This window comes from Ahaetulla prasina, chromosome 2 (genome assembly GCF_028640845.1).
Source record: "Ahaetulla prasina isolate Xishuangbanna chromosome 2, ASM2864084v1, whole genome shotgun sequence".
NCBI classification, from domain to species: Eukaryota; Metazoa; Chordata; class Lepidosauria; order Squamata; family Colubridae; genus Ahaetulla; species Ahaetulla prasina.
Genome location: NC_080540.1, coordinates 49160678 through 49185867, shown reverse-complemented (window position 1 = coordinate 49185867; position 25190 = coordinate 49160678). Strand labels below are relative to the sequence as shown.

The window sequence follows — 25190 nt, the reverse complement described above, 5'->3', positions numbered from 1 at the left end:
AGACGCCAATCGTCACCCCATCAAATCGGACGGGTCAATTAGAATTTGCGCTGACTACAAGGCGACGCTTAACAAAGCCTTACAGAAAAGCGCTGCACGGTTCCCGTGGTGCAACATTTATTGCACTCCTTGGGGCAAGGGCAAGTCTTTGCAAAGTTAGACTTGGCCCAAGCCTACCAACAACTGCCAGTAGACGCCCGCACAGCGAAGCCCAAACGATTGTGACGCACAGGGGGCATTCAAGTGCACCCGATTGCAATTTGGGGTTAGTGTGGCACCAGGGCTGTTCCAAAACCTGATGGAACGACTACTGCAAGGGCTCCCAGGGTAGTTCCTACTGATGATGTCCTAATTTCAGGGGAAAACATGGAGGAATTGGGGGAGCGGTTAAGAAAGGTCTTGAGCATTTTCCGGACAGCCGGATTAAAAGTCAAGACAAATAAATGTCAGATAGGGGTCGAATCGGTCGATTTCTTGGGCTACCGGATAGACAAGAAAGGAATTCACCCTACTGAGAGCAAAGTTAAGGCAATTAGGAAGGCTCCAGCGCCCAAAAACAAAGCAGAGCTGCAGGCATTCCTGGATTGGTTAATTTTACGCGGTCTTTTGAAGAACAAAGCAACTGCTATGGAACCGCTGCATAGGCTCTTAGGGAAAAATACTGTTTGGTCTTGGGGAAAGTCAGAAAATAGGGCTTTTGAAGCAGTAAAGAACCTGCTCTCAAGTGATAGCCTGCTCATCCAATATCACGACTCACTACCCCTAGTGCTGGTTTGCGATCCGTCCCCTTATGGGGTGGGGCTGTACTCAGCCATAGACTTCAAACGCCACAGAAGCCCCTATAGCGTTCTACTCTAGAACGATGTCCTCCCCAGAGAGGAACTACAGCCAATTAGACAAAGAAGCATTAGCCATTGTATCAGGGGTCAAAAAATTCCATGAGTATGTCTTTGGGCGGAATTTTGAAATCGTGACTGACCACAGACCGTTACTGGGATTACTGGCTGGCGACCGGCCAACGCCTGTGGCACTTTCGCCACGTTTGACTCGATGGACTATATTTTTAGCCGCTTACTCATACAAGCTGCAGCATCGACCGGGGAAAGAAGTGGGGCATGCAGACGCATTGAGCCGATGCCCACTGCCAGGGGCGACCGAAGACCCCACTCCGGGGACACCCATCCTCCTTATTGACTCGTTGGACTCTGGCCCAGTCACATCAAAGGAAGTGGCTCGGGCATCATACCGGGACATTGTGTTAAGGACTGTACTCGGTTGGGTACAGAGAGGGTGGCCCGCTGCGCCGGGCGAACGGTTCAAAGAATTTGTTAAGAAACGTGATGAGGAGACGACTTCCGGTGTCCAGGGGCAACGGTCGTCTGGAGGCTTCTCCTGCCCCCAGTGCCCGAATCCGGCCGCCGCCGAGGCCCCCAGGGGCCAGGTGTTCCGAAAAAGGACACCTGCCGCACGGACGGCTCGCCAGGGGTCTCCCAGCCGACATACAGGACTGGGGGGACCGATGCTGGCGCGTCCTAGGCTCGGCGGGGTTTGGAGGCCACGGGCCACGGCCATTACTTTGGTCGTCGCCTGGGCCGCTGTGCCCGGTGACACCGGGGCTTTGGATTTATAACTGCAGCAGCCTGGTGGTGAACAGGGAACGGAGAAGAATTGAGGAATGGAGAAGGGAAGGGGATATCGGTAAACGCGAGTGGAGTGCTCCGGAGTGCGGGGGGGTTTTTCTCCCCTGCGGCTGGAAGGAGCACGAGTCATTCTGGAGAGAGGAGAACTTAAAATAAGAAGATTACCGGTTTTGTGGAGCTCTGGAGAAGAGGTGATGGAGAAATTTAGGAGGGAGGGTTTGAGGCCCCCCCTGTGGGGACCAGTGGTGGCGTCCAGCTTCCGCCTTCACTATGAGAATTTTGATGACATCACTTCCCTTCGGCTTCCTGGTTGACTAACTGTACTCTGGACTCGTTGCTCCTGTGAGTGCCCCCTGGTGGATCCGGAGGAAATTACAAGGATACTGTGCTTGCCTGAGGATTTTGAAGTTTTTTAAATGGCAAAGGTCAGAGACCAACTGCTGGAGAGATGGAGAGAATTCTGGAAAAGTTATCCAATATGGACAAGAAACTGGATGATTTGCAAAGAGGCCAAACGGAAATAAGAGCAGAAATTGTGACTATCCAAAAGGATTTAAAGGATACTCAACAAGTCTCAGCAGAAAACAAGCTGAAAGTGGAAGGTCTCGAGGGTGAGATGCGGGCAGTGCAGAAAAGAGAGGAGACGACAGGCAATGCTGTGCTTGGACTACAGATGGATAAAATGTCTTATTTCCTTAGGTTTCAAAATTTGGAAGAAGTGGACCAAGAAGATTTGAGAGATGTTGTGACTAAATTGTTGGGAGAATTTCTTGGGAGAGGTGTTGATTTCATGAATTGGGATGTGGATCGAGTTTATAGAGTTAATTCACAATATGCACGCACGCATGCAGTTCCCAGAGAGGTTCATGTCAAATTTGTGAGAAGAGAGACGAGAGATGAAATTCTTAGAAAACATAGGAGTGGGGCACTGACTTATAGGGGCAGGAGATAGCCATTCTGAGGCAGATTCCCAGACAGGTACGTGAAATGAGAAAGAAATATTACTTTTGTCAAGCAAATTGTACCAGAAGGAGTAGGCTTCAGATGGCTGATGCCAGAGGGATTGATGATTTTCCGGGAGGGCATTACGAAAAAAATTAGTACAATTGCGGAGGCTACGGCCTACGTGGAGGAACACAAAGCCCTCCTGGAATTAGATGACCCAGGAATTGAAGAAGGGGAGGTTATAGACCATGGGGCGGAGGCGGCTGCCGCTGTTGCGGCCCTGGAGTTGGGTCAGGCTGAACCCAGAGTTCTGAGATCCAAAACTAGGAAGTGATAAAGATATTTGGTATTGTGTTGGTTTTCCTTATTCTCTTTTGTATGATATTCTGTTTATTCTTGACCCTTCTTTATTGCGTATGTAAGATTTGTAAACTTAGCTACTTCGTGTCACCTGCTTACCATATGGCTGTTGTATGGGTTAAAAATTTGAGCAAAATTCTTATCTTGCATAAGAAAAATGAAAATTTACCATATCTGATATGTATTTGTATAAACCTTTTTTGACCAATAAAAACTTTTTGAACACAAAAAGAAACGTGATGAGCTCTCGGCTCAAGGGGGGTGCCTGTTATGGGGTGATCGTGTAATAATTCCTGTTAAGTTAAGGGGCAAGGTATTGGACCTCCTCCACGAGGGTCACCCAGGCATCGTAAGGATGAAGGGGTTAGCTAGAAGCTATGTATGGTGGCCACTCATGGACGCAGAGATTGCTGAGAGGGTAGGGAAATGCCAAGCTTGCCAAGAGTCCAGACCGCTACCCCCAACAGCCCCAGTCAGAGAATGGGAAAAGCCCCAAGGGCCTTGGTCAAGAATCCACATTGACTTTGCTGGCCCCTTTCACGGCCAAACGTTCCTAGTGGTGGTGGGCGCATTTTCCAAATGGTTAGAGATCATACTTATGAAGTCCACCACAGCCGAAGCAGTAATCGCAACCCTGCGCCACCTATTCGCAACTCACGGGTTGCGGGACACTCTGGTGTCCGACAATGGGCCCCAATTCACGGCAGCCCAGTTTGAAGAGTACCTGGCAGAGGAAGGCATCCGACATGCCCTCTCTGCACCTTTCCACCCTGCGTCGAATGGCCTTGCAGAGCGTTCCGTCCGGAGCGCTAAGGAGGCATTGTCCAGGCTCAAGCCAGGTGACTGGCAAACAAAAATAGACTTTTTCCTAGCCGTCCAGCACAGAACCCCAAGCACAGCCACGGGAAAAAGCCCAGCCGAATTGCTAATGGGACGAAAACTCCGGTGCCCACTTGACCGTTTGAACCCCCATTACACACCCGAGGGTTACAAGGGGGAGCTAGAAAAAACAAGGGAAATGAGCATAGGCGACGGGTGTGGGCCGAAACTATGGGGACGGCCCGAGTTGGGTCGCCGGACAAGTAACAAAAATAACAGGGCCAAAATCGTACGTAGTAGAGCTACCAGACAACCGAATGTGGCGGCGCCACACAGATCAGGTAAGAGAACGAATAACTGGCCAAACCAAACCAACAGAGACAGGTAATGACCAATACCACTTTGAATCCACAGCCGACAATGACCCGGGGGAGGCGCAAGACTTAGCTGAGGTTCCAGAGTTCCAGCGACGCCATCAGGTCCCCGAGGGAAACAGCAAGGAAAATTCCAAAATTAATCCAAGGCCGGATGGCCAAGAAAAAGAGTCGGCCAATAATCCAGAGCCCGATGGCCTAGAGAAAGAGCTGGGAGGAGAAAACAGCCCCTCCGACCAGCTCAAAACACCACCCAGAACTGAACCGCGCAGGTCAGAAAGAACTAGGAGACGCCCAGGTTATTTGCGTGACTACGTCGAAAAATAACATGTGAATAAATATGTAAATAAGACCAAGTGTTTTCTGGGAGGGGAGGAGTGTTATGTATTAACAGTTGTGCCTTTAAATATTTGAGCGGGAAATCAGCACGTTGCTGATTGGACGAAGCCTCCAGCAGAACTGTATAAAAGGAGAGGTTTTTGCCCCTGCCTGTCGCTGGGTTCACCCTATATTAAAGAGCTGTTGTCACTACCCTGGTCTCCAGCCTCGTTACTTCCCGAACTTAACAGTATACAGTGCAATATACACTGAAAAATAGATAGATATATAGCCAAGAAAACAAAATGGGCCCCCTTTCACTTCAGTCTGGCAGAATTAAAGTGACTGGGTTATAAAATTGTGATTTATTACAAAGCAGTACATCAATAACTTTTGATCTGTTTTCCAATACATGTCCCCCCCCCACTCCTGCTCCCTTCCTCAAGAAGAAGGAGATGAAAGTGTTTATCAGATTTATAAAGACTTACTATATCAGATGCAAGACTACTCATCAAAAGTGTATAATTTAATTTAAAACATTTGTCAGTATCAGCACATCTGCTCAATTAGAAATGCTACGACTGACATTTTACTATTCCATTTAATTTGGTAAAAGAGCGTTTTTATATATAAATTATGGAGCCTTGAGGTATGTTAAAAGAAAAATATTGGCTGTAGTGTTACAATTATGCATTGATTATATCTTGGGAAAAAATAGGACTATCATTGGAAGGAAAACAATAATATGTACTAATTTTATCACAGCCAGACATATTACACTGATTTTCTTTAAAAATCTTACATCAGTTGAAGTACTTATTTTTGTAGGGTGGATTCTCTTAAATTAATAAAGTTAAGGGCTAAAATAATCAAATAACCAGCAATGTTGTTCAGCAGAGTATAATAGACCACAAATTGGAACTACAATTTTTGGCTTGATTACAGACTCACTACTTCTATCATTATTGTAAACTTATAATAACCCATTTTTAGTGCTGATTTAATAGTTATTTTAAAAAAGGACAGCACTTTTGCCTCCTTGAACACCATAATCCTAAATCAGTTCAACTGTGTACAAAATTGCAGGCTTTATTTCTTACAGGCAATTATTTGGGAGCGTACACAAGCAACATTCTCTTTCTAAACATAATAGCAGCATTTCTGTTGTAGTGTCAGTAGCTTGATAAATGCATCAATGTAATGGAGCACGGAAGGAATGGGGAAACCTCACAGCAGGAAGAGGAAGTAAAACAAAATATGTTCACTCGGTTTTCCTTATTGCAGCTGTTCTCTCTAGTTCCATAAAAATCAATGAATTGGTGAAACTGATTAAACCACATGCAGTTCTTGGTTAGCTTCTCCCATAAAGGAAGCTTTATATGTTTGTCTATAAAATGTTACCCAAGCATATATGTGCCTAGAGACTACAGACACATGATAAGAGTTGGGTTGTTGAAACTAAGCAGAGCTTGCCCTGTAAGATAACTGCTGAATGGGAGACTATTGGGGTTCTGCAGAAATACCATTATTTGCTCATGGGATTAAAATAGGCAATAAAATGCAAAAGCAATTGAAAAATGTATATGCTAGTTTCAAAAAAGGAACAAAAACTTGGAACAAAAAATTAGCTGGATGAATAGAGAACACAGACAGAAAGAAGGTTTCAATAATTGCATAGGTAACATGAAACATTTTCTTCAGAAGATGAAGAAATAAACTAACATAAAATTGTATTGATAAAGGGAGACCAAAGTTATTAACATTTGGGTGGCTTTACATTCTGGAATAGTGTGGTGCAGTTAACTGTACTTAATAATATTTTCTAGTCTTGCTCCCAGTCAGTCACAGAGGATTGTCTTTAGTAAGAATTTTGTATTATTTATTTTGCAGTGTTGTTTTGTTCACTTTTCTGCTTACTCTGCTGAGTGGTCTGTGGTTTGCTGGCACAAACACCTGCTCTATTATCAGAATAATGCACATTTTCTGAAGAAAAGAGAGGCAAAAACAAATGTTTTTGAAACAAAAACAATGTATCCAGTTTAAGAATTTTACAAACTTTGAATCGTATGTGTGAACATGAAATTCACTTTATTATTTTCAGTGAGTGTTTTTTTTTTAATTAACACTATTTTTCTGTAGATGTGAAAGGAAATTCTCACCTGGTATGAAACCTGAGGAAGAATAATTAGCATGCATGAAGGAAAAGATAATTGTGAGCATAAGGATTTTCCTCTAAAAAAGAAAATAACAAATTTGGCAATTATATTTTTAAAGTACTTAATTCATATATGTATCTATAATTATACACACATACACACACACACACACACACACACACCTATATCTATGTCTGTCTGTCTGTCTTTCTCTCTCTCTGTGTGTTTTTTCATATATATTTCAGGAAAGTAGCTTTTCAGAAATCTACATGCAAATTTCATCATTTTTTAAACTTTCCAAGACCTACAAATTGACAGATATCTTACTGGAACTCAGACTAAGGAACTATCTGATGAAGGTAATACCTTACCTTTTACTATCAGGTTCCCAGTGCTGCTGGCTATGCCAAAATGATTTGTTGCTATACATGTATAACTCCCAGCATCTGCTTTGGTAACATTGGCAATTTTTAGAGTTCCATCTTCCAAAATAGTATGTCTGTAAATGGATAAATGCAAGTAATACTTCAACAAATTGAATAAATGATGTAGTTTAAAACAATTTTAAACAACTAAGGCACAATTGGCATTTTTTTATAAAAGTTGATATGTAAGAATTTTCTGGAGGCTGCAAAGCATTAGTATCAAATACCATTTTCATAAGTTCTCCCTATATCAGTTTGGCAACTCTATATAATGCACAAGTCACTGGAAAAATTAAGACATTATTAATTAAGAACCTTAAAATAGAAAATTGTTCTATTATTATGGAGACGAATAGCTTACTTGGTGTTGCTTAATTTTGGATGAGTACTTCTAGATTATTACAGCAAATTTGTGATGCACATAGAGTGTGGTTGGCTTTAAGGATCACATTTAACAGCACAGTCATGAATCAACAGTCCATTCTTTTTAACATACTATAATCTATAAGTATTTTCTTCCTACACTGTGACTTCCAATTCATAGAGCAATCAATTAAATCACCCAAAAGTACAAGTGACATTAATATTTATGGTATCATTGGATTAAAGCCCAAAGGATTTCAGCTCCTGATGTGTGAGAGACAAAAGATATTTGCAAATATGATATGATAGAACCATGAACCAAGAGACGTTTATTAGAATAGAAATGTAAGACTGAACATTGACTTTCTGGGAACCAGCAAACTGAGACGGACTGAAATAAGTTGCTTCACATGAGAGGAATATTGGATCTACTGCAGACAAGAAAATAATAGAAGAAGTTGAGTAACTATTATTATTAACAAAAGAGTGTCAAAGTCAGTAATTGGATACACACCCAAAATGATAGAATGAACTCAATTCAAGTCCAAGTCAAGCCAAACAAGATCTTGACAATTTCAATCAATGCTCTAAACTACAGATGCACAAGAAATGAAATTTGAAAACTTCTATTATGACTTGCAGCATTTCATTGATACAACATCAAAAACAGATGCCATGTTAAATACGGGCAATTAAAGTTTGAAGTGAAATAGCATGTGAAATAATGGAAAAAATTGACATATAGAAAGAATCTGGAGACGGACTAGTAGTAGTCTGCCAAGATCATTCACAGTTTATGGTAAATGCCTTCTTTCCAAAAGCTAAAAGATTACTTTATAGTTGGACACTGTGAATGGACAACACCAAAATCAAATTGACTATATATTTTGCAAACAAAGATTGATTAAACCAATAATACCGTGTAGCTCAGATCACAAAGGTCTTCTGCCAAAATTAATTAAGACCTATTCTACAAAACACCTGAAAGCAGGATAAGAAGTAATGGATGGACACTTATCAAGGAGATATCTGACCTGTAACTAAGGAGAAATATTCTGACAATGAGAAAAAATAATCAGTGGAATGGCTTGCCTCCAGAAGTCGTGGGTGCTGCATCACTGGAGGTTTTTAAGAAGAGATTGGATAGCCACTTTTCCAGAGTGATAAAGGGTCATCTTCTTGAGCAAGGGTTGAACTAAAAGACTTCCAAGGACCTTTCCAACTCTGTTATACTGTTACTGCTGAATTAAGTTTTATTACAGAAAAAAAAAAGGATGAGTACAAAAAACAGAAAGAGGGACACATAACTAAGGCAGAATATCAGCAGATAGCCCAAATCTGCAAATACGAAGTCAAGAAAATGAAGGCTCAGAATGAACAAAGACTTGCAACAAAAGTCAAAGATTGTAAAAAAAAATCTTTCAACATATAAATAACAAGAAAAAAATCAAGGAAACAGTCGGTCCGCTAAAGAGAAAAGATGGCAAGGAAGTAACAGGCAGTAGAGAGCTGCTTAACTAATTCTTTGCATCAGTCTTCATGCAAAAAGAAACTATAGTCCAACCTATCAAAACATAAAATAACAGACTAGAAATAAAAATTAAAATAAGCAAGAGAATGGTAAAAGAACACCTGTCTGATCTTGATGAATATAAATCACTAGGACCTAATGGATTACATCCCAGAGTTCTGAAGGAGCTGGCAGATATTATCTCAGAACCATTGTACTATATCTTTAAAAAATCCTGGAGCACTGGGAAACTGAGCATTGGAAATGAGCTGATGTGGTTCCCATCTTCAAAAAAGGAAAAACAAAAACAAACAACAGACCCAGGAAACTACACACCAATCAGCTTGATATCAATACCTGGGAAAATACTAGAAAAAATAATCAAAAATAGATCTGTGAACATCTAGAAACAAATGAAGTTCTAACTAGTAGCCAGTACAGGTTTGTTAAAAACACAACTTGCCAAACCAATTGTATTTCATTCTTTGACAGAGTGACTAAATTAGTAAACCAGTATGGATATAGTATACTTAGACTTCAGCAAGGCATTCGACAAAGTAGACCTCACTCTAGTTCTTGGTAAACTAGAAAGATGTGGATAGACAGCATCATCACCAGATGGATTTGTAACTGGCTGACAAACCATACTCAGTGAGTAGTCCTTAATGGTACTATATCTACATGGAGGGAAGTAAGCAGTGTGGTACTCTTCAGTATCTTCATAAACGACTTAGATGAGGGAATAGAAGGGGAACTCATCAAATTTCAAATGACACTAAACTGGCAGGAATAGCCAACACTCCAGAAGACAAGCTCAGCATCTAAAAATATATTGATAGCCTTGAACAATGTGCCCTATCCAACAACATGAAATTTAATATGGAGAAAAGCAAGGTTTTACATCTAGGCAGGAAAAACCAAAGTTATAAGTACAGAATAGGCAAAACCTGACTTAAAAACCGTAACTGTGAGAGGGACCTTGGAGTCCTAATGGACTATCACTTAAACATGAACTAGCAGTACATGGCAGCAGCCAAAAAAGCTGTTGTAAAGCTTTTTTGTATAGCATAGAATTAAAATCACATGAAATATTAGTATTGCTTTATAGTGGGCAATAGTGAGACCACACATGGAATACTGCATCCACTTTTGGTCACCAGATTACAAAAAAAATGTTGAAACTTTGGAAAAAATGCAAAGTAAGGCAACTAAGATGATTAAGGACCTAGAGACAAAAACATATGAAGAATGGTTGCAGGAATTACTGTAGATATGGCCAGTCTAAAGACAAAAAGGTCTTGGGATGACATGATAACAGTATTCTAATATTTGAGGGGCAGCCACAAAGAAGAGGGGGTCAACTTATTTTCCAAAGTACCAGAAAGCAAGACAATGGATTGAAATTAATCAAGGAGAAAAGAAACCTGGAATTAAGAAGAAACTTCCTAACAGTGAGGACAATTAACCAGTGGAACAGCTCGCCTTCAGAAGTTGTAGGTGCTTCATCACCGGATGTTTTTAAGAAAAGACTGGATATCCAACTATCTGAAATGGTATAGAAAATTCTGCTTGAGCAGGGGATTGGATTAGAAGATCTCCAAGGCTCCTTCCAGCTTTATTCTGATTGAAATCATTTTTCAGCTGCTATCACTTACTATTTCAAAAGTACTACAAAGAATTAGTGTTCTATCAACATTAAAAGGCTATTCATCAAAATGTGCTACGTTATATTGAGTTGGGGAACCTAGTCTTAAGACCCTATTATTTAGCTAACTTCTATTTCTAGATAGAAATATATATTAAGTTCTTAGCTTCAAGTTCTGAATTTTGTTTTTCATCCAAACATGTATTTCCTTGGAACTAAGTCTAATATACATCACCAAATCATACCACTGAATATATCTACTGTATTTCAATAAATAAATAATATTAAAAAACCCCACTCAAACTGATAGCAGACTAAAACCATTAACAAAATTTGCAGATATGAAATAGAAAATGTAATACGAACTGCTTAATGTATTATATTTGTTAATATAATCTATAAATGTATGCTAATAGCATTTTAGTACAACATTGAGAAAACTATTTAAATTATTCATATAATAAATATTGTTAAAAACAATACAACATCAGATATGTTGGGAAGTCCTTTGACCCATGACATATTTTCCACAGTCCTTATTAATGCTATCTACATGATTTTTATATGAATGTATTATTCAGGATATGGGTTTTCTGATGAAAATTCATTTGCCAATTTAGTAATTTAAAAATATCTTAGACAACAGACCATTTATAGTTTATTTTAATACCAAATGAACTATTTCTAATAGACTTTGTTGAAAAAACTACCCAGTTAATTGAACTTTCACTGAGTTGAATAAATTCTGCTTAGGAAATTAGTAGATAATTAAGACGTGTGCACACAAACATAAGCACACATTCCCAAAGGTATACACCTAACGTTATTCAATCTCTTCTTACTTTTCAGGAGCACAAGGCTATCATTTTGTCAGAAATGTCTGGTAGCGATTTCTTCAAGTTACAAAATGTTCACCACATGCTTTCACTGCTTTTACACAATTTCAAAACAGATACATTTTATAGCTTTAATAATTACACATTTCTTCCTGGGACTTGCTGTGAGGATGTCTTCCCAAAAACAGTTCAAATTAGTACCCTTAACTTTTATACCATGAATTGTTTGGGGTCTCTTCACCTCAAAAAATAATAATAATAATTGTTTCTGTAAGATATAAGTGTTGATATCCAACATGTACCCATATTACCTTCAGAGTTCCTTTTCCAAATGTCTTTCATAAATCAGGACTATTTAATAGGGAAGAGAAAGGGCCAATGTAGGGTGATCACAAAAGAGCAATAGAAAGAAGATACCTCTATTATGAATTTGGGGGAAATGGACTATGTTAGGAGTCAACCAACCAGTTCCTCTAACTGAGCCCTATATATAGTATAGTATAGTATATGTATATAATTTCATGCTCATTTCTTGCATTATGCAAAGCTTCTGCTCAGGTATTAGAAGAGACAGACTAGCTCAAGAAAGCAATTCCACTCTAAGGCTATAACAATATTTTACTGAATTAGGCTATAGTGACAGAAACGTGAAAGTTCCTTACATTTTGCTTCTGTCTCTCTTATATTTCTTTATTTTAGGAAGGAACAGGCCTAAGTGTCAGGCCTGGAAACCATACTAGACTTTAGGTTTCCAGACGCTGCCACATTTTTCCCCTGAGGGGAAGAAGGGGGGCTGAGGGGTATGGTAACATTATTCAGACGGTCAAGGTCGGATGGTGTTCACATCTGCAGGAAGAGTGGTGAGAAGATATTCGAATGAACTGGGAGAACGTGGGACCATGTGACCGTCAAAGGGGTCAGGGGGGTGGGACTCTTGGGGGTTGTATAACTGGGAAAAGAATCCGGAAGTTCAGTTTTGGAATTTCACTCATCGTGTGCCAGTTTCCTCATGCTAGTAAAGAACTCTTAAAGACAATGGCTTCTGAGTTTTCTTTATGCAGAAGAGGTTTTTCTGGAACCTTGACATTATTCCAAAACTCCTAATTTTCTTTTGCTAACGGTACCCTCTCCTCCGCTCAGAGGGGGCCCGTTAGGGGGGTGCTGGGCCCCAGCCTCCGCAACCTCCACAGCGGTGCAAAGACCCAGTGAAGATGGAAGAGCAGCAAGCTGAAAACGTAGTAATAGCAGAGAAGCTTGAATCTGACAATTTAGTTGAAATCACCTACTTCCCGTCGGAAGATATGACTCCAAAACCCGAAGTGGTAGAGCCTGCTTGTCAGCTTGGAGCCCGGCCCAAAGACTCTGATTCATGGGTAAGCTGTCGTTCGGGAGAAAACATTTCCCCGGGGCGGAATGGAGAGCCCCCTCCCTCTTCTCAACCTCACTGGAGGACAGTAAAACCCGGAGAATCGCTAGAGTCACTGGATTGGGCCCTGAGAAACCCCCTGGACTCCTACAACCCGTAGCCGAACCCACCAGACCCTGGGAAGAGATTGCCATGGATTTTATTGTTGAACTCCCATCTAGTGGGGGAAATACAGTGATATGGACCGTAGTGGACTTGTTCTCTAAACAGGTCCATTTCACTGCGTGCAACGGCTTGCCGTCGGCGAGAAAATTAGCAAAGCTCTTCGTCAAACACATCTACAGACTGCATGGAGTTCCTAAAAGGATAATATCCGACAGGGGTGTTCAATTCACAGCCAAGTTCTGGAGGGAGTTCCTACGGTCCATTGGCTCGTCTCAAGGACTTAGTTCTGGGTTCCATCCGCAGACCAATGGAGCAGCTGAAAAATTAAACTCGATGGTAGAACAATACATACGGTGTTATGTAAATTACCAACAAGAGAACTGGTCAGATTTATTACCATTTGCAGAAGTCGCATATAATAATGCTGTATACAGCAGCACGGGGTTAACCCCTTTTCAAGTAACCTCTGGCATGGACTTCGTTCCAATGCCTGAACTCCCTGTGCAACCCCCCACTTCCGTTTCCCTAACGGACTGGATGAATTCGTTAAAAAAAGGTTGGGAAAATACAAAAAAGGCCTTAGCTGTAACAGCTCGGAATTACAAAGCCCAAGCTGACAGACACCGTTCCCTTCAACCCCCTTTTCGCATTGGAGATAAAGTCTTTTTATCTACAAAGTATCTGAGGTTGAGAATACCCAGCAGGAAATTCGGTCCAAAATTTTTGGGTCCTTTCCCCATTGTAAAAATTATTAATCCCGTTACCGTCCAACTCAAGCTCCCTCGAATGTTGGGGAAAGTACACCCGGTATTCCATACCAGCTTATTAAAACCTGCTAGACATTCTGGTCTGAGACCTCAACCTGCCGCTCCCCCACCACCCTTGATAATCCAAGGTGAAACCCACTATGAAATCAAGAAAATCCTTGACTCTAGACTATACAGAGGTCAATTACAATATTTAGTCCACTGGAAGGGATATCCATTATCTGAATCTACTTGGGTCAAAAGTTGGAAAGTAAATGCGGACGATTTGATTAAACAATTTCACGACACTTTCCCTGACAAACCTAAAAAACCTCTTGGAGAGGGGAGGGGGGGTAGAAGGGAAGTGTAGACCATTGACACTCTTCTTTATCAACTCTTTGTTTTCTTTCCTAGGATATGGCTTCTTTTCCAAGGGGGGATGCCTGTCAGGCCTGGAAACCATACTAGACTTTCCAGACGCTGCCACATTTTTCCCCTGAGGGGAAGAAGGGGGGCTGAGGGGTATGGTAACATTCTTCAGACGGTCAAGGTCGGATGGTGTTCACATCTGCAGGAAGAGTGGCGAGAGGATATTCGAATGAACTGGGAGAACGTGGGACCATGTGACCGTCAAAGGGGTTAGGGGGGTGGGACTCTTGGGGGTTGTATAACTGGAAAAAGAATCCGGAAGTTCAGTTTTGGAATTTCACTCATCGTGTGCCAGTTTCCTTATGCTAGTAAAGAACTCTTAAAGACAATGGCTTCTGAGTTTTCTTTATGCAGAAGAGGTTTTTCTGGAACCTTGACACTAAACTTATTCCCAATACTGTTTTTTTTTTTCAGGACTTAGGGAATGTTTTTGCCTATGTTGATTCTCTAACATCTTCTGAATATTCTCTTGAAGGCCATATCCACTGCTCTACATGTTACTTCCTTCTTGTCTGCAATGAAGCAACATATTTTGCACTGTTGGCTGTTAATTAATCAATGAATATGGGGTTGAGTTTTGAACAGGGATTTATTGCCATGCCTGGATAAAGCATGACAGAGATGACTGGAATGTTCTTTGAAGTGCTATGAGTTATTACCAAAGGCAAGCCAAAGTGGAAACAAGATGAATCTCTCATAGTGTAAGAGATTCACATAGTGTAAGAATCTCTCATAGTGTAAACAAGATGAACTCAACTCAATGGAACCTAATGATTTCTTGTTATAAGATTTACTTATGCCACATTTACATTGGGTTTAATAAAACTTGTTCAGATTTTTAGTTGAATAATTTTTAATTATTTTAAACTTTATCATTAATCGGTTGAAATACTATTATGTTTCACTTTCCATTCCTTAGGTACACATCATCTTGAAATGGCATTATACATGGTGTTAAATGTTTGAATCATAAAGTGAATTGTTAGTGAATTATGTACTGAGCTGGATAACTATTTGATATCAAAAACAGGAGTAGGTTCCAGTTTAATGGAAAATGAATTTGGTTTTCTTGAAGGAATACATTTTAAAAATCAATGTGGAAAATTCTGGTATTTTACATGAAATAAATATTTATTCAATAAACATATAGTATAGACATAAAGGTCTAAGGGGATCTTTTAAGAAGATTAGAATTCATAGGGTTCTGAATATAACAATTTTCTTCAACAGTATGAAGAAATTATGTTTACATATTTTTATAACCAAAATGTACATCTTTAGCAATAGATAATACCGGTAGACTTACAACCACAATTGAGCCAAAAATTTATCTTGCTGAGTGAGACATTTGTTAAATGAGGTTTGCCCCATTTTACAGACTTTCTTGCCACAGTCATTAATTGAATCATTGCAGTTAAGTTAGTAACATGGTTATTAAGTGAATCTGACTTCCTGTTTGACTTTGCTTGTCAGGAGGTTGCAAAAGGGATTGCATGATCTCGAGACACTGCCACCGTCATGAGTCAGTTGCTAATTGTCTGAATTTTGATCACATGATCAGTGGTGGGATGCTGCCAATTTAACAACTGCTTCGGTGAGTACATGTTTTGTGTGCACAAGCGTGCTTAGCGCTTGTGTGCCTAAGGCGCAGCAGTGAAAATGGAGCATTTAGAAGCTCAGCTGTTTACCTTCCAAGTAAGCAACGGTAAGTAGAACAGTGGGGGGGGGGAATCAGCTGTGCTACGCGATTGAGATGTGCTACAAAGCAGGAAATAAAGGACAGGATAGAGCGGGTGGACGGGTGGGCGGGGCCAACTGATCATCGGCGCTACCAGTTTGCCCGAACCAGTCCAAACCAGCTGAATACCACTCTGATGGGGATGCTGCAAAAGTTGTAAATATGAAAAATGGTCCTAAGTCACTTTTCAAGTGATATAATATTGAAAAATCACTAAATGTAAGTTGAGGACTACCTGTATGAAAATAGTTCATGGTCTTTCTCTTCTGAGCTAAACATGGAATATACCTTTGCTGGTCTCCAATGTCAAAATGCTTCAACATGTTTTTTTAGGAGCCATTAATCTTTTACAGAGCAGTGGGCTCCCTTTAATATCTTTGAATTCTGACAACCCTGGATAAAAAAAAATTGGAGATGTAAATCTGCTGATACAATTTAGAAGCTAGGTTAACACAAAAGAGTTAATCTGGACTGCTTTTTAGTTATGTTTTTTTATCAGCCATAAAAAAGAAAGTGATAATTGAGCACTGGGAAAAATGAAACTGATAATGAAGCATTCTGCATTTCTATAGAGATAGGTCATCTTATCTGTTATGTATTACATTATCTGTAAAATACAGTAGCAGTTGATCTTTGTGGCAGACAAGATATTTCAAAGCCACAGAATGTATCTGGGTTTAGGAGATAAATCAATGCTCTTTTTATTAAAAGTAAAAGCATTTTTAACTTCAAAGACTTCAAAATGTGATGGGTGCTTCCATGTTACAGAGCTGCGTAGCTAACTCAGACCTTTAGAAAATTACATAAGTGTAATAGAATTTTTCATTTTAAAGTTGTGTCAATCAGAAGGTAGGACTTAAAGTTAATCCTATAGACATATTTACAAACGTGGTTTCATGAAGCAATTCTGAATGTGTTTTACTGAATCACCCTGCCTATGAAATTTCCATGGAACTGTTAAAGCTATTGTTACTCCACGCTTTTCAGCTTTAGATGACTTTGATCTATTGATTTGTCCCTGACCTATAATTCATTTAAAGATTCACTCTTACCTATAAAATGTACCAATAGAATATTGAAGAAGAAGAAAAACACCTTGATACCTTTCAGTAAGTTTTAAAAAATGACCAGCTAGTATCCCTTGCTATACAGGAATAGTAGCCTCAGGTGTTTTTTTTAGTGACATTCTGACTGGATTAAAACAATATTCTGAGTACTTTAATATTAATATTAAAGACATTAATATTCTAGTAATGTCTTTGAAAAATTTCCATAATACACAAGACTACAGCACCAGATTTGTTTTGTGCCATGAAAATAAATTTTTAAAAGGTTGTGGAATATTGTGGCAAGACTGTAAAGAACAAACGGATTTGTGGCCTTCACTGACAACCTGTCTGTTATCAATCCCCTTTAGATACTCCAAAAAGTCCTCATGACCTGGTTACGTGGCCATGTCTTGGGCTGCCATTGAACCATTAACTTATTTATTTATTTATTTATTTATTTATTTATTTATTCATATTTTTATACCGCCCTTCTCCGAAGACTCAGGGCGGTGTACAGCTAAGAAAACAACAAGAATCCCAACAAATTTAAAATAAAATATCAAATTTAAAAAACTAATTCAATCGCTGTAACTTAAAATATTAGCTAAAATTTATCAAAACCATACTAAAACCTTGGTAAAACCCTATTAAAACCCACTAAAACCCCCATACTAAAATCAATCAGGCCAGCCCCGCTTGGTGAAAAAAGAAAGTCTTGAGCTCGCGCTTAAAGGTCCGGAGATCAGGGAGGAGACGGAGTCCCACCGGCAGCTCATTCCATAAAGCCGGGGCCCCCACAGAGAACGCCCTTCCCCTGGGGGCTGCCAGCCGACATTGACTAGCCGACGGCACCCTAAGAAGACCCTCCCTGTGGGCGTGCACTGGATGTATCGGACAATGGGAGGTAACTGTCGGCAGCAGGCAGTCCCGTAAATATCCCGGTCCAATGCCATGGAGCCCTTTAAAGGTGATAACCAACACCTTGAAGCGCACCCGGAAGACCACTGGCAACCAATGCAGCCTGCGCAGGAGAGGTGTTACATGGGAGCTACGAGGAGCTCCCTCAATCCCCCGTGCGGCTGCATTCTGCACCATTTATTTTCCTTTCACATAGGGTTTGGTATTTGGGGTTTTTAGGACATTTATTATTGTGCTTTTTATAGTTGAATTGGCTGTTTCTGTATTCTTTTATATTATTCACTGTTGTGTGCTATCCAGAGTCACCTTGGGTGAGCTGGGCAGCTATATAAATTTGATAGATAAATAAATAAAACATACAGTAAGCAGGTGAAAGAGGTATGCTCCCTAAGGCTAATTCTTAGCCTTATATGCAGATGCTATTTATCAGCCAGGTGGGAAACAAATAGGTGTTCCTTTTCAATTCTCGTAGCTGAATCTCACAGTAAGCAGAGTTTCAGTAACAAAGACAGTTTGTTAATGTCAAGTTCGCTCATCCTTCATATATCTTCATAAAAAGTTTCTTAATCAAATGTCATTATAAACAGCTTTTTTTAGTGCAAAGTATACTTATGAATATTGTTATTACTGTGGTAAAGGTTACACCATGCTGAAATGAGGACATGAATTAAATTATGAGTACATCATACAGACTGTTGTTTAAGCATATGTGAGAAATATATATCATGCCTAACCAGAAGGATGATTTTTCCACAATTCAATTTTATTGGGTCATCTCTGGTTCTAGTACTCTCTAGACATACATGGTAGTGGCTGAAGTTTCTTTCCTTGGTAGCAAAATATTTTTAACCAAGAAATTAAAGGAACATTATCTGTGTTTCAAAAAATTTAAAATGAAATTTCAGTGACAAAATATGAATTGATCTCATTGATAATGCTGATAAAAAGAGAATTCTACCAATAGAAAACTCAGCTTTGAGGGAGACACATAAATAAATTATAACTAATACTTATAAACAGCATGATTATAGCTGTTTTCTATTAATATCAAGTGTTCATCTTTTAAAAACATACATAAATAGTATGGAAAAATGCCCATCTTTAATGGATTGTTTTTTCTAATCACCTTCAAGATAATGATCAGTTATTTTTCTCTTCGCAGAAGCTTTTTCAGAGACTAACAAACAGTCTGGAGATGGCTGTGAAATCAGCCAGGTAATATGCACTAATGATGAATTCATCTGCATGAGCTGAGGAGAGGTTTTCCTCATGAGACTAATCTGAATAAATGCAAGTAGTTTTAAATGACAAATATTTAAAGGAAGAGGAGGCTGTTATATGGGTGATCCACAATCCAATGTATGACCACAACTGAGCCAAAAATTTCTGTTGATAGTTTTGCCCCATTTTATGACTTTTCTTACCCAGTGGTTAAATCAACCACTTCAGTTCTTAAATGAATCTGACTTACCTACCAGTATATCAATGTTTGTAATGGGATTGGCAATATTTAAGAACTGAATCTAAATATTTCATTCCGTTAAAAGGAATATATTTGGAGATACCATACAGTAACTTGCTGATAGCAAAATGTGCATCAAATTAAAAATATATATATATATATATTTCAAATGTTGAATGATACGTTTCAGAAAGATAAGTTGAGGTTGTTTGTATCCATTGTGTGAATAATACATAAAATGTATTTGATTTATAGTCAACTATTGGAAATAATGGATGCTTGTGTATAGATTTTTCTAACACAATCACTTTTTGATATCAAATTATATATTGAGGGAGTAGTCAAGGAACTAGTGTAAAGTTATTATTAAAAGTAAATATGTGGACCTGTCAAGAAACTAGTTTAATGCTACAAAATGGTTAAACTAGTGATTCTAAAAACTAGATGATGATGATAATATGTATTTATTTGCTCATCATCTTGCCATAGGTGATTCTGGGCAGTTTACAATATTAAAAACAAAAAATAACCCCGCCCCCTCCCAAGAATATTTTTGTTGTGGTCCGCGAGCAGCCTGCAGAGCTGGCAGAGGGGTCGGACAGTGAGGAAGCTGAGGAGGACAATGGGTAAGTCCTGGAGTCAGGGGAAGGCCTGGATGAGGGCTCTGCGTCAGAGGCAGAGATGGGGCCAGGCCATCTGGGAACGATGCATGGACTCCGGATTCTCCAGAGGTGGACAGCAGAGTGGCAGAGGAACAGGAGGAGCCTGTTCCTAGTGTACACATGCAAAGATCTGCCAGAAGGCAAGAGCAGTTAAAGCAAAAAGGACGACTTGGGAGTAAGTCCAGGAGATGATTAGCCACTCCCATAAGGCTTAAAAGAGCAGCAACAGCTCTTGGGTTCTTTGTAGGAAAGCAACATTGCTACAATTGTTTTTTGTTGGCGTCTCTTGTTTCTGAACTTCGTGGGGTTCTTGCCAAGAAAAGCCTTTGGCAGGGTGCCAAAGAAGACAAAGGTTTGTGATAATGCCGAAGGACTTTTCCTGAAGGACTTTGTTTTGGACTTAATTTGAGAATGAAGTAATTCTCAGCTGTTCTAATAAAATATGTTTGTTTAGGACTGATTGTGTCTGGTAATAACTACTTGGGCCTAGGTCACAACAATTTTGTCTAGCCTAGGAACAATACAGGAACTTATCCTATCCTTTTTTTATTAAACATAAGTGTCTGAAAAACTTCAGAACTTCAAAGGGGTACTTGTCTGGAATAATGGCTAAATGGCTTCAGAACAATATAGGCAGTCCCCAAGAGAGTTGTCTGTAAGAAATTTCATATCTTTGAAGATAAGAAACAACTTCTTAAATTGTATATAGAAAGGCAATGTATACATCTTTCAGCATCAACACACACCAGTTTTGTGATATTCTTCAAGAAATATGGTGCCTTATAGTGGATAGGAGTGATTTAGCCAAGGGCATTTTTAAGACAACAAAAAATAAATGCGTTCTGCTTCAGAAACAAACATGGAAAGGAATTTATTTTAAATTGATAGCTGTAATGCAAGGAAGTGTTCTACAAAAAAAAAAAAAGTAAAGAACAAACCCTTCAAATGTCCATGTACAATTTTTAAAAACAGATTATCCTATACTATTCATAGTAGCTCCAAACTGTACAAAAGAGAGACTTGTAAATAGAATTGTACATATTTCTATGTAGCCATTTCTCCCAGCATAAGTGTTCTTGTTCATAAGAACAATATTCCGAATGTTGGTGTGTACAAGGCAGTGTGTTTAACAGTTCCACAGTACTGACGAGCTGTTAGATGAGGTAAATAAAACACAAGTTCATTCTATTAAATTTAATATAGCTTACTCCCAGATATATAGGTACCCTGACATTTCTTTGAAGCTGACATCATATCATCATTTTTGTGGAAAGGATAATGGAAGAGATTTACAAATACAGTTTTGTTTAAACTCTGGTATCCTGGATTGAAGCAAACAAATGTATTGAACATGGTGCATAACTCTACAACAAACACATACAATTGTGAGTAGTTTCATACACACCAACAAATCTAGAGTTCAAATCTATGCCAGATCTAAAAAATCAATAAAATAAAAAGAACTGCTCCCTCCATTTCAAAATGCATTCATTCTAAGGTAGGATTCCATAACATGACAGGGAAATCTATTATCACTTAGACCACATTTGAATGACAATTGCAATGGACAAATGCCTAGTATAATTAGCAACTGTGAATTGCAATCACTTGGAAGAACAATTCAATTTTGTAAGAGATAAATTGCTTAGAAAATTCAAAGGTGAATGGATTTTTTTATGATTGGGAGGAAGGTGGCTTGGGGAATGTACTTTGGTCCCAGGAGAAGGACAAGGTTATAATAAAATGAAACTTCAGGAGGTCTTTATAATTGCCAATCACACTGAGCTGCATTTAGCCTATTGCTTATGAAAAATGGGCAATTAGATTTTTTTCATCTCCCTAGTTCATACCTAATTCTTAATATTAATGATGTGGAATGTTAAATGTACTTCATTCAAAGAAGGAAATTGCTGTTGGAAATGTATTTCTTGTATTTCTCACCAGGAATCCTATACTCAGATTGACATGAACTAGATTTTTCTCAGGTTATAAAGGCTAATAACTCCCATAAAATAAAAGGGATGATTTGTTTTAGTGAAAAATAAATTTTTTTTTTACAATATTTATTTTGCATGAAGAAATGCTTTGTACTAGCTTTTATTAATATGTGTATACTACAAAGCAACATTTGATTTCCATTTAATTTTTCCTTGTAGTTCAATTTCATATTTTCAAGGCAAACATAAACTAGATGACATCTTTTTGAGACAGCCAAGAGAAAGATTTATTAATGATTTGCATGCATTTACAAGATTACTGAAGTCAAACCTAAGTGTGAAAATACATGCAGATTGTCTAAGAAGACACCATTCTCATATGTTAATAAAGTCAATCCCAAAAGAAATTCGAAAAGAAAATAAATTAATGCTAAAAACAGAAAGAACAGACTTACTAAATTTGTTCAGAATACAAATGAACCCCCCCCCCGCCACCAAATTGGGTCTGTGGAAACCAGTTATAAATTATTGCTCAGGTGTTTTTTCATGAGTTAATGTTACAATGCTCTTCCTTATTTGGTCCATAACTAACATAATGGTTCTTTGTGCATGGTACGTTTATTAACCAACTTCAAATATATGTGTCCAGATTTCAGAACTGGTCAAGAAAATCCTTTCTGATTTTTATTGTCAATTAGATGTCTTTATCTTTCATGTTCATATTCCCTTCGTCCTATTAGCCTCTTCTTTATTTCACCAGCCCACTGTTTATCTTTCTTCCTAAATCCACAAAACTTTAGTCTATTGACATTTTTTTACCATCAACTGTAAATTTACTAAGCATGCAGAGTTCCACCATTTGCCTTTTAATTATTGAACATTAATTCAAATTTTTATTTTTCATTTTTATATTCATAAATGGACTAGATTTTTTTCTTCATACAATCAACAAAGTGGTCTTACCTAAATTTCTCAAATTTAAGCGATTCAATCTTTAGTTTGGCTTCAGTTTTCATTTTATTTCATTTCTACTCACCCTGCCATTCTTTTTATATATTTACTGTACACATTTAAAAATCTGGGACCATATCTGTCTTATCTTCTTTCTCTCTTCAGACTACTATTGTAATGATTACAATATATTTTTATACTTATAAAACTTTCATGTTAGAACAAGGAAGTGTTCTGTCCTTCCCATTAGATTTTTTTTTTTTTTGCATTTGGCATAATCTACACAATAAGGACCTTATTATAATGTATGAAGGAAATGTAAATTTTATTTATTTATTTATTTATTTTGTCACAACAATATATGTAAGTATCATACAGAAAGGTTATATAGTATATAAACATATATATGAGTATACATTAGGAGGTATAAGCATATATAATAATAATAATAATAATAATAATAATAATAATAATAATAATAATAATAATAATAATAATAATAATAATAATAATAATAATTTAATTTGTATACCGCCCTTCTCCCGAAGGACTCAGGGCGGTGAACAGGCAAGTAAAATACAAACAGAAACATATACAATATTAAAACAACCCTTAAGAAACTTATTAAATTAGCCAAGAAATTTAAAATAACATTACACCCTATAAAATTACATAAATTTAAAACCCATTAAATTCAATTAAAATTTAAAAATCAGGCCAGTCCAGCCATACGAAATAAATAGGTTTTAAGTTCGTGGCGAAAGGTCCTAAGGTCAGGTAATTGTCGAAGCCCAAGGGGAAGCTCGTTCCACAGGGTAAGAGCCCCCACAGAGAAGTCCCTCCCCCTGGGGGCCGCCAGTCGACACTGTTTGGCTGACGGCACCCTAAGGAGTCCCTCTCTGTGGGAACGCACCGGACGCTGGGAGATAGAAGACAGCAGTAGACGGTCCCGTAAGTAACCCGGTCCTAAGCCATGGAGCACTTTAAAGGTGGTAACCAATACCTTGAAGCACACCCAGAAAACAACAGGTAGCCAGTGCAGTCTGCGCAGGATAGGTGTTACGTGGGAGCTCCGCACCGCTCCCTCAATAACCCGTGCAGCCGCATTCTGGACTAGCTGAAGTCTCCGAGTGCTCTTCAAGGGAAGCCCCATGTAGAGAGCATTGCAGTAGTCCAAGCGAGAGGTAACGAGAGCATGAGTGACCGTGCATAGGGTATCCCAGTCCAGGAAGGGACGCAACTAGCGGATCAGGTGAACCTGATAAAAAGCTCTCCTGGAGACGGTCGTCAAATGATCTTCAAAGGACAACTGCCCATCTAGGAGCACGCCCAAGTTGCGTACCCTCTCCATTGGGGCCAATGACTCGCCCCCGACGGACAGCCGCATCTGCAGCTGACTGTACTGGGGTGCTGGCATCCACAGCCACTCCGTCTTGGAGGGATTAAGTTTGAGCCTGTTCCTCCCCATCCAGACCCGTACTGCTTCCAAACACCGGGACAGCACTTCGACAGCTTCACTGGGGTGGCCCGGGGTGGAAAAGTACAGCTGCATGTCATCAGCGTACAGTTGGTATCTCACCCCAAAACCACTGATGATCTCACCCAGCGGCTTCATGTAGATGTTGAACAGGAGGGGTGAGAGAATCGATCCCTGCGGCACCCCACACATGAGGCACCTCGGAGTCGATCTCTGCCCCCCTGTCAACACCGTCTGCATCCGGTCAGAGAGGTAGGAGGAGAACCACCGATAAACGGTGCCTCCCACTCCCAACCCCTCCAACTGGTGCAGCAGGATACCATGGTCGATGGTATCAAAAGCCGCTGAGAGGTCTAATAGGACCAGGGCAGAGGAATAACCCTTATCCCTGGCCCTCCAGAGATCATCCACCAGCGCGACCAAAGCTGTCTCCGTACTGTATCCGGGCCGGAAGCCGGACTGGAACGGGTCTAGATAGACAGCTTCATCCAGGTACTGGGGTAGCTGACATGCCACCGCACTCTCTACAACCTTAGCCGTGAAGCGAAGATTGGAGACTGGGCGGTAATTTCCTAAAACAGCTGGGTCCAGGGAAGGCTTCTTGAGGAGAGGTCTCACCACCGCCTCTTTCAAGGCAGCGGGAAAGACCCCCTCCCGCAAAGAAGCATTTGTAATCCCCCGGAGCCAGCCTCGTGTCACCTCCTGTGTGGCTAATACCAACCAGGAGGGGCACGGATCCAGTAAACATGTGGTGGCATTCAGCCTACCCAGCAACCTGTCCATGTCCTCGGGAGTCACAGGGTCAAAATCATCCCAAACCAACTCAACAAGACGGGTCTCGGAACTCTCGCCTGGATCTACCCAATTTTGATCCAATCCGTCCCGAAGCTAAACGATTT

General features: G+C 39.5%; 1 protein-coding gene across 1 annotated transcript in view; it reads right to left on the bottom strand.

Moving 5' to 3' along the window:
* LOC131191126 (contactin-4-like) overlaps window positions 1-25190 on the bottom strand; it is a 721863-nt gene that overhangs the window by 96078 nt on the left and 600595 nt on the right. Inside the window, exon 12 of the mRNA XM_058168934.1 lies at window positions 6984-7111. Coding sequence (XP_058024917.1) covers window positions 6984-7111 — 128 coding nt within the window. The remainder of the gene's footprint in view (window positions 1-6983; window positions 7112-25190) is intronic.